Source organism: Drosophila montana, unplaced genomic scaffold (assembly GCF_035044405.1).
Source record: "Drosophila montana isolate Dmon_TW-CO22-7 unplaced genomic scaffold, ASM3504440v1 contig_3440_1, whole genome shotgun sequence".
In the NCBI taxonomy this organism is placed as follows: Eukaryota; Metazoa; Arthropoda; class Insecta; order Diptera; family Drosophilidae; genus Drosophila; species Drosophila montana.
This window is the reverse complement of record NW_026998325.1, coordinates 270,933-283,907: the sequence shown is the minus strand read 5'-3', so window position 1 is coordinate 283,907 and position 12,975 is coordinate 270,933. Positions and strand designations below refer to the sequence as shown.

The following is a 12,975-nucleotide window of genomic DNA, read 5'->3' as shown; positions in this document are numbered from 1 at the left end:
AATAATAAAGTAATCTGTTAACAGGTTGTGTTAGCTGCCTCAACAATAAAGTAATTGTGTGTTAGTTATTCAGGTATGTATATTTATATATAAATACGAATACTTGTTAGTTTTGGTTTTGGTATTTGTCCTATTGGTAATATTAAAAAAAAAAAGTTCAGTATTTTTATGCGTGCATACGGTCACACTGTGTTTTAACACCAACTAACAACAACAAAAAGGCAAGGTACTCAAAAAATTTACGTTTTGTTAAGAGCACACCATCTGACACAAATTGAAAATTTGAATTATAAACTTATCAAACAAAGCGCTCGCAACGCAACGCACAACTAAGCAACGGGTATACGTTCAAATTTTAGAGCTGTAATTGCAATTGGAAACATCGATACCATAGCAAGCACACGGGTAATAAAAACAACAAGCACAAGCATGTCTGTCAGTGATTTCATTAAAGGTTTACCTATACACGATTCCAATAATTTTACACACCTGAGCAACGATCATGGGATCCGAACGTCGCAAAAGCGCGCCTCTGTCTATTTACCAACAGAGGATGTGCCAGAACAAGCTCAACTGATAGTGATGGATAAGAGGTGTGTCCTACTGAGATACCTCACACAACAGTGGGACAAAAAGACCCTACAACGGAAGCGAGAGCACGGCAACGATGGGAACAGTAACAATACCAACAGCACCCCAAATGGCAACAACAGCAAAAAGCGCCCACGCTTAGATGCCAATGAGCTCAACTGAAGCAGCTACACACTCAAACATGCATAATTCAAATTTAAACTCTGTTAAGAGCAACCACTACCATAAAAACTTAAGATATATCCCATTTATGTTTAAAATAAATACTCTAGAAAGTAAATAACTAGAACCGTATATTATATTGGTTAGCGAACTGTTCGATCAGATAATGAATCAGCTCATAGGCATATACATTTTCTAATGGGTCATAGATTCTAGTCGTGTCAAATAATAGATAGATGTCTCTTAACAGCCAATATATGATTGTGTTTGCCCAATGGTTTTTACTTCAGAAACAAATATTGGATTTGACTACATTATTTTAAAGCTAGTTTAATGGTGTCCCAAATCCTTGGGATCTGGTTTGCCATATTGTTTCTCCCACCAGACCACAAATTCTTTCTTGCGTTGTTCACGCTTGGCAAAATACTCTGGATACTGCGCCTTCTCCAGCGGATGCCAGTAGTCCAGCAGCCAATCTGGTGGGATGACCTCACGCTCAAACGCACAACCGCCAGCACTATTAGCAACTGCAAATAAATATAAATCTTTGATTTTACAAGTTTTTAATAGAGGGCATTTTAATTAACTTACAGTTTCTTGGCTGGTAATGTTTTGTCTCGAAGAGCTCCTTTTGGCCACAGGCTAGAAGGCGCATGCCCTCTGCCAGATCCTTCTTCCGATTATCATCAAAGCGTGCACGCAGCTGCACTGCCCGATAACGGAACACTTCACTAGTACCATGGATTTGGAATGAAGATACACAGTTTATTATATAATCAAGCGGTTTGCTATTAAGGCACAGGGTACACTTACCGACGATCATACCACGCCTCCAGATTGCGCACAGCTCGCTTATACAAGCTGCACACCTGGCGTTTGTGTGACACAATAGCCAAGGGAACTTGGGCCATGTTTAGTTGCTCAGCTTGCGCAAAATCTGGATTATGCTTATTGAAAACAACAACAATATCTGATGAGAACTGTCAAATGACGTGTGCTGCACAACGACGAGTTTGAAATGTTTTCCAACACTGTATTACAGTGATGCCAGACTGTGTGACTATTTTAAGTTTTATTGATTTGAATAAATTATATATCAACAAATACCAATAAATTAAAAACTAACAAATGAACATTAGGAATATAATAAACTTCAGCTTAACTCATAACATTCAATATACACTGAACAATATGCTCAGGTATATTCAGTGGATGTTCACAAAGATCCCCCGTTTGTTGGTCATACATGTAAATTTCATTAATGACGCGATCCTCCTGCTCTGCATCCAACGAGGACACCAACACCATTGAGCCCTCCGACAGCTCGGTCAGTATTTGTTCAATATCGTGCTCGCTTACACTCTCCATATTGGGACTTCTTAACGGAGGTGTATCCGAAATAAAATCAACTATATATGTTGTGCCCGTCTCTGGTGTATAAACCGTCTCGCTGTCTGTGACCGTGTCCACGTCGCTCACATAGTTAAGCGCACCATCATCCAGATCACGCAACACGGACTTGTCGTTGATCTCATGCTGTCCCTCGTCCAACAAAGAGTTAAGCTCCTTCTGCAGCTGCTCAGCCTTGGTCTCAATCAAAGGATCGCTGCTTATTTGTTCCGTTTCCGTTTCCTTTTCTTTTTTAATAGCAGGAGGAAACACCCGTAAAATGTGCACAGGAACTGGTTGTTGCGTCTCCAACGGCTCTTTTTGTTCCTGCACTTTTTGCCGCAACTTTTGCTGCAATTTTTGCTTTACATTTCGCAGCTGTGCCTGATCCTGTTCCAGTTGCTGTTTTAGAGGCCGACGCTTGCGCTTTGGTGCTTCTGCTCCAGCTTGGTTATCTAACGCAGCACGGCGCTTGGCCAGCGCATGTTTGCCCAGCTTTTGCTTTGTCACGTGCTCGTTCTCGTACACCAGATCGCCATCGCTGAGGGTGCGTGCCGCTTTGCTGTGTTGCGACTTCGAGCGCTGCAATAAAAATGATTTCAGTTTCAGAAATACGCTAAGAAATTAGGCTTGAATCATTCGCAAACCTTTTTGGTATTTTCCGCTTGAGCTGTAACGATTTCCTGCCACTCGCGATCTGCCTCCGCCCGCTCGCGATCCTCCTGCTCAAGTTGATCTTTGAGCTCCTGAATATTGAATGCCTTTGGGTAGAGCAGGGCCTTGTTAATGAGGTGCCCATTGATGCGCTCCTCGCGTTTGTATTTGAGCTTAAGATCGCGTCGAGTGCGCTTGGGAAACATTTGGCACATCAGCGAGAAATCAGTGCCAATGATTTGCAGACTTCGATAGAAGCGCACTGTATCATCCGATGTCCAGGTTGGCGTACGCTTATGTCGCTTGTAAAATCCATTGTCGCCGGTTGTTTCATCCATGAGAATCAGCGACGAGTTTGCTAAAACCTTGCGCGCTTCCACCTCGGCGGTGGTCTCAATCTCCAGAGTTTTCTCGTCTATTATCATCTCCCCGTTTGCATCAAGTTTTAGTTGTGGAACCGGCATTGCTGCAGTTGCTGATGCTGGTTCGGTTTTGGTCTCCAGCAGCTCGGCCGAGGTGGGCTTTGACTCATCTGAGTTAACGCTGGCGCTGGCGCTGCCACTTGCCTCCGCCTTGATGGTGGTAACCACGGGCTTTTGCTCCATTGGATTGCTCTCGGGATTGTAAAAGATCATGTCAAACATTTTGAATGTCGACTTATCGGGTATGCCCTTGTTAAAGCGCGTTTCGAAATCTCGCTTTGCATTAACGCGCTGCTGCGCCTGAGTCTGTGCCTTATCCCCCTCTCCCTTGCGCTGTTTGCCGCCGCCTCCACCACTGTCCGAGTAAACAGAACAGCTGGACTCGGTGCGTATGCGTCCCATGCCCGGACTCATAACACCACCTGGAAAGTATTTGGGCGATGCCTGTGCCTGCTGCGGTGTCCCAATCCCGCCACTCACTGATGAGCCGCTCAAGTAACGCTCACGTCTTGTGGGAGTGCCAGGTGATTGATAGTCACCATCTAAATCTGCAGCCAGGGGCGAGCCCACAAAGCTGTTGCGTCGCTGCCCAAACACAGGAGTGGGGCGCAGCCGCTGACGTGCCTGCGCCTTGCTGGGCGACATGGGGAATCCACTAGCACTCTTCTGCAAATCCATTTGTATGACATTATCCTCCAGATCAGAATGAAACACATCATCCAACTGGCCTGCGCTACTGGCAGCGGGCATTTTAAAAGCAACTTCAGCTGCATCCTCTTCTAGATGTTCCTGCTTGGTGGGAGCGGTTGGGAGTGGTTCGGGCTCAGCTCGTGGTTCAGGATCTCTATCACCTCTGCGCGTTTTGCGCTTGATTTGAGTTAGATTGGCAGTTGCCTTAATGCGTTGCCGTCGCGCGGACATGGCGTGACTTTTGAATTATGTATAACGCATTTACTTAGCAAAACAAATTATTTGCGAAATAGCTGTGACAATAACATTCACAAATGTGCAGGAGCACGAGTTTTGGAAGAACAGTGTTGCCCAACGTGAAAATAGTTTATAAGCAATATGCTGAGCAAGCAAGGTACGTGAGCATCAACAGAACTTTAAATGTCACATTTTGCAAAAGAAAAATTAGTCTATTGAGAAAAAAGATAGGTGTTTTATTTCTGCCAGTTATTTGATACAGATACTTATTTGGAGATTAATTTAAATGGTTGGCATTAACAACAATAATAAACCAAAATATATTCTTCATAGGTTTTACACTTTTCTCTAATGCTGTATATAGGAATTCTAGCAAATGATATTTAAAACTAAGATCTGTTTGTCACTGTCAGACCGTAAATAAGTAAAAAAAAAATTGTCACCATGAAAATTATATATTAACATACTGTTTGGTTTATTCGAGTTGAAAATAACAACAAAAACTGTTATTGGCTGGACAGCATACCCTGCTCAGAATTCGAGCTGCACAATTTTCGACTTTTCCAACACACATTCGAACAACGATACAAATTGCAGGTTGCACGTTTTGAACGTAAAATGTGGGCGCCTTGATAACAAAGCAACAACGACGTGAATCTATATTATATACAGAAAAATTGTCAACAATTAAAAGGGCACGAAAACAAAATTATACAAGTTGAAAGGCAAGGCAACAAATGTGACAGGAGGTGTGTGTCAAAATTTGTAGCGGAGGAACAGGCAACATTAATAACAGTACAGCCGCTGCCGCTGTCCGATTGTTATGCAAGCAGCGCTGCATTCACCCACCTGAGCAGTGCAGCCCAGCAGCAAAACAATCAATTAGCCGGTCGCCATGCTGCTAAACCGTTTCGTTTCAGCCATTAAAAATCAATCGAGGGAAACCCTGCGCGCATGGAGCTATCAATGCGAATCAATATTCGCGCAACGCTCGCGCCGCCTGCAGCAGCTGCTCAGTTTCTACCAGTCTGTCTATGGGACGCAAGGACTAAAGCAACTATGGCGCGCCTATTACCGCAGTGAGCTGCAGCCGCCGCTACGGGGCTTCATGCTAAGCGCCGTGGGCATCATGGGACTCAATATGAAAAGGCCAGGCAGCGAAGGTTTTGACTGGGCCAAAGAGCGGCTGTCGCTCTCCAACTTTGATTTGTGTCAGCGGGACATTGACTTCATAAATACGCTGCCTGTCAACCAGCTATGCGATCGCTGCCAGGCAAAAAAGATGAAGTACTGCTATTGCTTGTTGGGCAATCAGCGCTGCAAGAAGGGCGGCGTTGTAGTAGCGCCCCCCAAGACCGATCAGCTGGCGCTTAAGGAGGAGCAAGCGGCTAGCATCAGCAACTGTCACAAATCATTGGATCTGGATGGACGTGCGCCTCAGGGCCAAGTACGAATACAGGCACAGGAGGATCGCAACTGGGAGCCGTACTTTAGTAAGAATGAATTTAGTATTTGGCGGCGTGAGGAACATGGGTCGCTCTACTCATACAAGGTGTATGCACGGTTTGATGACATCACCGCCGATGATTTTCTGCATGTGCAAACGGACCTGGATTATCGCAGGCAATGGGACGATACGGCGCTCAGGCTAGAGCTTATTAGCGAGGATCCAGTGCCTGGCAGCAATTCGCATCTGATATACTGGGAAATGCAATGGCCGCGACTATTTGCCAATCGGGACTATGTATATTGTCGACGGTACCACAAGGATGAAAACAAAAAGTTGATATTTATCTGCAGTCGCGCTGCCAAGCATACTACATATCCAGCCATTTCGGGAAAGGTGCGAGTCACTGACTACTGGAGCCTGATGGTCATAAAGCCATTCCGCGGATTCCACGAGCCGGGACTGCACTTTGTGCTCACCTACTACGATGACCCGGGCATACCCATACCGCAGAACATCAAGTCGTGGGTAACGCAGAAGCAAATGCCCGAGTTCCTTACCAAAATGTATGTGGCGACCAAAAACTATGCCTGCTCACGTGCCATCAAGATGAAAGACATGTTCAACAGCTTTACAATAATCAACGATGAGTATACGGCCAATGATCAACGCGGCAGCTGGCTGGGAAGTCTCAGCCGTCACAGGCGTAAGCTCAACAGGGACAATGAGGCTGAGCGCTGAGAGCTGCAGTTCCTCCTGACAGTGTCCAGAGAGCAATTAAGAATTATGATAACTAGAAAAGAAGGTACAGCAAGAAACACCAACAGCAATACAGCCCCCTTATCATCTTATGTTGTAAATCATTTATAAGTACATACATATATAGAAGCAATGAACAATTAGGGATCATCCACTTTCTAGAACTAAACAAATTATTTCATCAACTGTGCAAATGTGCAATAAAATAGCATTCGCAACTTGGAGGCATTTAAAATGTTGAATCTTGTGTGCCACACTAAAGAACCCGATTATACATAGCTACATGTACAACACGTATAAAAATTTACTTATATATTTTATCAAAACTCTGGTTAGGTTTAGAACTTTGTTTTTTTAAACAACTTATCAGAAATTATACATACACACACATGTAAAAATAAATACGAGCATACAAATACACTCTTATACAACCAAAAAATTAAAAATCGAAGCAACAAAACTGGAAAAACTGAAGCTTACTAATTATTATTAGATACATTCGATATAAACATAGACAATTTCTAGCAAAAAAAACAAAAAAAAACTTTTGATAAGAATTTGCTTTATAAACAATTTATTAGGAATTTGCATTCGGCAGTCCGAAGCTCAGAATAATTAAAAAAAAAATCAGCTTTCATGTTCGTTAAAATCGGTTAGTAAGTGAAATCAATTTAAACCAACTTGAAAAGCAGTTAACATGTTAGCAAATAATTGCTAGGGATTAAAAAGCGGGCATTGTAAATACAAAATTAATACAGATTATGTTGGAGATTCCATCAATGATTGTTCAGACTCATCACAGTTCGCTGTGTTCCTTTGAGCTGGGCGGAGGATTGTTCATATAGGCTATGAAATCCTTGCTGGTACGTCCGCCGTTGTATTCGAGCTGCGTTTTGAGGTAGGAGAAGTATATTAAGGTGGGATACCCGCGCACATTGTACTTGGCGCAAAGGGCAGCATGTTTTGTGCAGTCGACGGCAACAAAGGCAACTCGAGGATCATCTTGCAGCGCATTTGCGGCGGCCGTAAATTCCGGTTTTGTGTGCTTACAGTGACCACACCCTAAAACAGAGGCTTAATAAATTTAATTTCGTATATGGAAAATACTTACATGGAGCATAAAACATAACAAGGGCATGCTTCTTGCGCTTCAGTGTCGAGCTAAAGGTTTCATCGTTGAGAAAATGGACCTCAGAGCTCTCATCCTCCTCCTCCCAGCTCTTCTCTGGCGGCGGCGGTGGTGGTGGCTCTTTCGGATCTCGCATAAATTCGACTATTTTGGAAGCTTCGCGCACATTCACATCGAATTTGTAAACACCATAGGAAAAGTATTTTACAGTTGGATAGCCCTTAACCTTGTATTTTTCGCCAATGGTCGGTTCTTTAGTGGCATCCAGTGCGGCGAGCATTCCTGGCACATTGTTATGCTTCATCTCAAGCGCTGCCTTTTCGTACTCCGGTTTCATGCGCTTGCAATGGCCACACCAGGGAGCATAGAACATGACCAGTACAGATTTTTCATCCTTTAGCGCTGGCTCAAAGCCCTGCGTAGTGAGATGAACAATTTCTGAGTTTGTGTCAGCCGACCAGTCGGGTTCCTTTGGCTTAGGCGTTGGCTTCTCATTGGGATTCAGCATAAATGATACCAAAGCGTCCTTGGTGTTCTCGCCCTCGTAGGTCATGCGCATTTTTCCATTCTCGAAGTAAATTAATGTAGGAAAACCTGCAAAAATTGTATTCAGGTTTTAAATATTGTTATTAAAATCAATGTATTCATAAATATTACCAGTTAAATTAAACAATTTGCGCACTGGAGCATTTTCTTGTCGCTCCACATTCATGGCGGCCAGCAGATATCCACCCTGTGCCTTGAGTTCGGTAGCTGCTTTGCTGTAATCCGGCTTCATGCGCTTGCAAAAGCCGCACCACGGCACATGAAACATGACCAGCATGGGCCGTATATCCTTGCGCAGATGTTTGGTAAATGCGGCGGCATCATTAAAGTGTAACACATCCGCACCGGCAGGGTCCTCTTCCCAGGGTAAATCACCTCCTGGATCGCGCATAAATGTTATCATGGAGCTTACGCTCAACTGACGATCGTAGTCCTTGTGGTAATCCCCATCCTTGTAGTGGCGCAGTGTATACGGTGTAGGCGTTACTTTAAGCTTCTTGCAGAGCTTCTTGCGCTCCTGATTGGAACAATCCATGTACAGCATAGTACCTGTGCCGCGTATCGCTTCTGCCGTCTCCCGAAACACCTTCAACTCGGCAGCAGCCTCCTTGGCACTGGATACATACAGGGCAAGCACGTTATTCTTCGTCCGCAGTAGTTTCTTAAAGTCTTTGTAGTCAGTTATGTCCTCCTGCACAGCGGAGATTTTCGATTTGGCGGCAACAAGTGCCAGCAACAGCAGCATAATCAGCATTATAAACTGACGGTGCCTCGACATTATGTTTGCACTTTAAACTTAATGAGAGTTACTAGCTAATTTAACAATACGTTTTAGATGTTTAACTAATGTAATAAATGCATAATCCCTCTTTTCTACAGATCAACAATTGCAACTTAAAATGCCGATGAAGACGTCAGCGTTTAGCCGCAGCGTTGCCACATCGCATTGAAGACTGTTTCTTTGAGCATACACCATGTTTATACGTCAATTTTCACAAGTCAGTGAAAATTAAAACTTACATTTAATTGAGTTATATTAGTAACTATTATATTATTATTATATATTTATATATTTTGGTCGGTTCGTTTATTTCTTGTACCAAACCTTGCACGTATTGTAAAATACGACGAATCGAACACCAAATGCACCGCTGTCAAATGTACGTGGCAGTTGGCAACACTATCCCATAAGTCTGACACATTAACAAGAGGCAGAAGAAGCAGCAAGTTTTTTACAATCTCGCCGCAGTGGATTTAGTTTTGATTAGCTGTAGTAGGATATAATAAAACGTTGAGCTCTGCCAATATAAAGATGCCCCTTAAATTGGACATCAAGCGTCGTCTGACGTCGCGCTCGGACCGTGTCAAGTGCGTGGATCTGCATCCGGCCGAGCCATGGATGTTGTGTGCCCTATACAATGGCCACGTACACATCATGAATTATGAGAACCAGCAACTGGTCAAAGATTTCGAGGTATGCGATGTGCCAGTGCGTTGCGCTCGGTTCGTGGCGCGCAAGAATTGGATTATTACCGGATCGGATGATATGCAAATACGCGTTTTCAACTACAACACACTGGAGAAGGTCCACTCCTTCGAGGCGCACTCGGATTACCTGCGCTGCATTGCCGTGCATCCCACACAGCCTCTGGTGCTGACCAGCAGTGGTATGTTTCACAGCCATAAAACAGAGTCTTGACTCATAATATAACTTTGAATTGCTCGAAAAGAAGATACGTGTATTTTAGAAAATCATAAACAAACAGTGGGATGACCTAATTTAGTTTAATTTAGTTCGAAGTTGTACAAAAGCAATATTATTTTTATTGAGATAAAGCAGGGCTCTATAATCTTCAATGAAATTTAAAAAGTATATAGGTTATATATATTAGTACATCGGATTTTGTATACTTTTGCAAAGGGGTTTATAGATGTTGAACAAAAGTATGACCACGTATTTTCTTCAAGCATATAATGATTTTATCATCTTGTAGATGACATGCTTATCAAATTGTGGAACTGGGAAAAATTGTGGGCCGGCCAGCGAACCTTTGAAGGCCACACGCACTATGTCATGCAGATTGTATTCAATCCCAAGGATAACAACACCTTTGCCTCCGCATCCCTGGACCGCACCGTTAAGGTGTGGCAGCTGGGTTCCAATTTCGCCAACTTTACGCTGGAGGGGCACGAGAAGGGCGTCAATTGCGTAGACTATTATCACGGCGGCGACAAACCGTATCTGATTTCTGGTGCCGACGATCGATTAGTGAAGATCTGGGATTATCAAAACAAGACCTGTGTACAAACACTCGAGGGACATGCACAAAACATTTCAGCAGTATGTTTCCATCCTGAGTTGCCCATTGTGCTGACTGGCTCGGAAGATGGTACCGTGCGCATTTGGCACTCGGGCACCTACCGCCTGGAGACCTGTCTTAACTATGGCTTTGAACGCGTCTGGACCATTGCCAGCATGCGTGGCACCAACAATGTAGCCCTGGGATACGACGAGGGATCCATCATTATCAAGGTGGGGCGCGAGGAACCGGCCATGTCTATGGACGTTGTGGGCGGCAAAATCATTTGGGCCAAACATTCCGAAATGCAACAGGTAAAGTAATTAGACTTTTCAAATGATTGAACACGCATTTGATATAAATTCTACCTGTAGGTCAATCTGAAAACCATTGCCGATGGCACCGAAATTAAGGATGGCGAGCGTCTGCCCGTTGCCGTAAAGGATATGGGTGCGTGCGAGATATATCCGCAGACCATAGCACACAATCCCAACGGCCGTTTTGTGGTGGTCTGTGGTGATGGCGAATACATAATCTACACGTCTATGGCGTTAAGAAACAAGGCCTTTGGATCAGCTCAAGAGTTCGTCTGGGCCTTGGAAAGCAATGAGTACGCTATTCGTGAGAATAATGGCACTGTGCGTCTATTTCGGAACTTCAAGGAGCGCAAAAGCTTCACACCCGAATACGGCGCAGAGAGCATTTATGGCGGCTACTACTTTGGCGTGAAGACCTCGTCGGGTTTGGCTTTTTACGATTGGGAGTCATTACAGTTAGTGCGACGCATTGAAGTGCAACCGCGTAATGTATTCTGGAATGAGAGCGGCAGTCTTGTTTGCCTGGCAACCGATGAATCCTACTTTATATTGGCCGTGGATGCGGCACAAATTACCAATGCGCTGGAGACAAAGGAGGGACTTGAGGATGATGGCGTAGAAAGCGCTTTTAATGTGCTCGGTATGCTTAAAATGAATGAAACAAATTTCTTATGATTTTTGTGGATTTCAGTTGATATTGAGAAATAGTTTTTCTGAAATTTGCCTAAAATGTCAAGCCTAATTCGTATTCCCCGTTTTAATCCGCAGGCGAAGTATCCGAGTCGGTCAAAACTGGTCTGTGGGTAGGCGATTGCTTCATTTACACGAATTCCGTGAATCGCATCAACTACTATGTGGGTGGAGAGATTGTGACCATCTCGCACTTGGACCGAACCATGTACTTGCTGGGCTATGTGCCCAAGGACAATCGTTTGTATTTGGGAGACAAAGAGCTGAATGTGATTAGCTTCTGCCTACACTTGTCTGTGCTGGAGTACCAGACGGCCGTGATGCGTCGAGATTTTGAGCGTGCTGATCTTGTGCTGCCAACCATACCGAAAGAACATCGCACGCGAGTCGCGCACTTCTTGGAGAAGCAGGGTTTCAAGGAGCAGGCTCTGCAGGTGTCCACCGATGCAGACCACAAATTTGATTTGGCTCTGCAAATTGGCGAGCTGGATATCGCTTTAAAATTGGCGCGCGAGGCGGAGAACTCACAGAAATGGGCCCAGCTGGCCGATGTTGCGGCGCGCAAGAACAACATGGCCTTGGTGAAGGAGTGCATGCAGAAGGCAAACGATTTTAGTGGATTACTACTGCTCTCGACTGCCTCAGGTGATGCACAGATGCTGGAGGAGGTAGGTGCAACCAGCTCCGCTCAAGGGCGCCATAATATTGCATTCCTGTCTGCCTTTCTTCGTTCCGATGTGGACCGTTGCCTAGAGATTCTCATCGAGACAAATCGTCTGCCCGAGGCAGCCTTCTTTGCGCGCACTTATTTGCCCAGCCAAATGTCGCGTGTAGTAGAACTATGGCGCGACGAGCTGGGCAAGGTCAACGAGAAGGCAGGTCAATCTCTGGCCGATCCAACGCAGTATACAAATCTCTTTCCTGGACTGGGCGATGCGTTGCGCGTGGAGCAACATCTGCAGGAGGAGCGAGCGCGCAAAGCGCCAGCCCGTCTGGCGGCACAGCTGCCATTGAATAGCGAACGAAATCCACTTGAGGAACTGCATGCTGCTGAGCATCAAAGCGGTGCCGGTCAGCTAGAGGAGAAGGAGAAGCCGGCGTTTGTTCCAATATCCTTGCCAACAACAACGACAAGCAGCACAAAGGATGCCGGCGCTGCAGCCGCGGTTGGTATTAGTGAGGATGATGACGATGATCTAGATCTGGAGATTGATGGCATTACGTTGGACGATAACATAGATACGACAGATGTAAATCTTGATGATGACTTTCTGAGCGATGATTAGATGCGATAGCTATCCAGAGCACACGCTGTATTCGATAATATGGATTAGAAATACTGTAAATTCTTTTGTTGATTCGGAATACCTGCTGCAAATGTCACAGAATCGAAAGCTACAAATTCCACATACACATACACAAATGCATGCATTCAGTTTTAATTTGATTGTATCCATGTTTCCCGTGCATTAATTATACAAATTAAAAAAAATTATATATATATATTATGTACAACAATTATGCAGCAACATCCAATCGCAATAATAAAATATATTTAAAAATGTGAAATTGCGCGCTTCTTCTTCTTATCGTTTGACATTCGGATTTTGGGCACAATCAGGGTTGCCACAGGGCGAGCTGT

General features: G+C 44.4%; 6 protein-coding genes across 6 annotated transcripts; 3 read left to right on the top strand and 3 right to left on the bottom strand.

Annotated features, from left to right (window-relative positions):
- The first annotated feature begins 208 nt into the window (after positions 1-208).
- LOC135434827 (DET1- and DDB1-associated protein 1) lies at positions 209-874 on the top strand. Its single transcript, XM_064691548.1, has one exon. The coding sequence runs from the start codon at positions 430-432 to the stop codon at positions 751-753; it is 324 nt and encodes a 107-aa protein (XP_064547618.1). The 5' UTR covers positions 209-429; the 3' UTR covers positions 754-874.
- Positions 875-1,014: 140 nt separating this feature from the next.
- Positions 1,015-1,738, bottom strand: ND-B22 (NADH dehydrogenase (ubiquinone) B22 subunit). The gene is made up of 3 exons (XM_064691547.1): positions 1,567-1,738; positions 1,345-1,484; positions 1,015-1,280 (listed from the first exon to the last, which is right to left on the bottom strand). Exons 1-3 carry the CDS (start codon positions 1,662-1,664, stop codon positions 1,084-1,086), a joined length of 435 nt encoding a protein of 144 aa, XP_064547617.1. The 5' UTR covers positions 1,665-1,738; the 3' UTR covers positions 1,015-1,083.
- A 51-nt stretch (positions 1,739-1,789) lies between these two features.
- On the bottom strand, positions 1,790-4,365 carry Bdp1 (transcription factor TFIIIB component B'' homolog Bdp1). The gene is made up of 2 exons (XM_064691544.1): positions 2,790-4,365; positions 1,790-2,724 (listed from the first exon to the last, which is right to left on the bottom strand). The coding sequence occupies exons 1-2, from the start codon at positions 4,137-4,139 to the stop codon at positions 1,912-1,914; spliced, it is 2,163 nt and encodes a 720-aa protein (XP_064547614.1). The 5' UTR covers positions 4,140-4,365; the 3' UTR covers positions 1,790-1,911.
- Positions 4,366-4,574: 209 nt separating this feature from the next.
- On the top strand, positions 4,575-6,586 carry LOC135434825 (stAR-related lipid transfer protein 7, mitochondrial). Its single transcript, XM_064691545.1, has one exon. The coding sequence runs from the start codon at positions 5,041-5,043 to the stop codon at positions 6,331-6,333; it is 1,293 nt and encodes a 430-aa protein (XP_064547615.1). The 5' UTR covers positions 4,575-5,040; the 3' UTR covers positions 6,334-6,586.
- Positions 6,587-6,894: 308 nt separating this feature from the next.
- On the bottom strand, positions 6,895-8,950 carry LOC135434864 (protein disulfide-isomerase A5). The gene is made up of 3 exons (XM_064691588.1): positions 8,138-8,950; positions 7,463-8,074; positions 6,895-7,413 (listed from the first exon to the last, which is right to left on the bottom strand). The coding sequence occupies exons 1-3, from the start codon at positions 8,802-8,804 to the stop codon at positions 7,148-7,150; spliced, it is 1,545 nt and encodes a 514-aa protein (XP_064547658.1). The 5' UTR covers positions 8,805-8,950; the 3' UTR covers positions 6,895-7,147.
- Positions 8,951-9,214: 264 nt separating this feature from the next.
- On the top strand, positions 9,215-12,902 carry beta'COP (coatomer subunit beta'). The gene is made up of 4 exons (XM_064691637.1): positions 9,215-9,693; positions 10,021-10,640; positions 10,701-11,283; positions 11,412-12,902. The coding sequence occupies exons 1-4, from the start codon at positions 9,339-9,341 to the stop codon at positions 12,617-12,619; spliced, it is 2,766 nt and encodes a 921-aa protein (XP_064547707.1). The 5' UTR covers positions 9,215-9,338; the 3' UTR covers positions 12,620-12,902.
- Positions 12,903-12,975: the final 73 nt, after the last annotated feature.

What these genes read in the sequence shown, in the direction of transcription:
- LOC135434827 (XM_064691548.1), top strand. Translation starts at nt 430, where the DNA reads ATGTCTGTCAGTGATTTCATTAAAGGTTTACCTATACACGATTCCAAT.
- ND-B22 (XM_064691547.1), bottom strand. Translation starts at nt 1,664, where the DNA reads ATGGCCCAAGTTCCCTTGGCTATTGTGTCACACAAACGCCAGGTGTGC. An exon ending in GAGGCGTGGTATGATCGTCG is followed by an intron (nt 1,485 to 1,566) that starts GTAAGTGTACCC and finishes CCATGGTACTAG; the next exon opens with TGAAGTGTTCCGTTATCGGG. An exon ending in ACATTACCAGCCAAGAAACT is followed by an intron (nt 1,281 to 1,344) that starts GTAAGTTAATTA and finishes ATTTATTTGCAG; the next exon opens with TTGCTAATAGTGCTGGCGGT.
- Bdp1 (XM_064691544.1), bottom strand. Translation starts at nt 4,139, where the DNA reads ATGTCCGCGCGACGGCAACGCATTAAGGCAACTGCCAATCTAACTCAA. An exon ending in AAGCGGAAAATACCAAAAAG is followed by an intron (nt 2,725 to 2,789) that starts GTTTGCGAATGA and finishes TTTTTATTGCAG; the next exon opens with CGCTCGAAGTCGCAACACAG.
- LOC135434825 (XM_064691545.1), top strand. Translation starts at nt 5,041, where the DNA reads ATGCTGCTAAACCGTTTCGTTTCAGCCATTAAAAATCAATCGAGGGAA.
- LOC135434864 (XM_064691588.1), bottom strand. Translation starts at nt 8,804, where the DNA reads ATGTCGAGGCACCGTCAGTTTATAATGCTGATTATGCTGCTGTTGCTG. An exon ending in CAAATTGTTTAATTTAACTG is followed by an intron (nt 8,075 to 8,137) that starts GTAATATTTATG and finishes CAATTTTTGCAG; the next exon opens with GTTTTCCTACATTAATTTAC. An exon ending in TGTTATGTTTTATGCTCCAT is followed by an intron (nt 7,414 to 7,462) that starts GTAAGTATTTTC and finishes CCTCTGTTTTAG; the next exon opens with GGTGTGGTCACTGTAAGCAC.
- beta'COP (XM_064691637.1), top strand. Translation starts at nt 9,339, where the DNA reads ATGCCCCTTAAATTGGACATCAAGCGTCGTCTGACGTCGCGCTCGGAC. An exon ending in AACATTCCGAAATGCAACAG is followed by an intron (nt 10,641 to 10,700) that starts GTAAAGTAATTA and finishes TTCTACCTGTAG; the next exon opens with GTCAATCTGAAAACCATTGC. An exon ending in AAGCGCTTTTAATGTGCTCG is followed by an intron (nt 11,284 to 11,411) that starts GTATGCTTAAAA and finishes TTTAATCCGCAG; the next exon opens with GCGAAGTATCCGAGTCGGTC.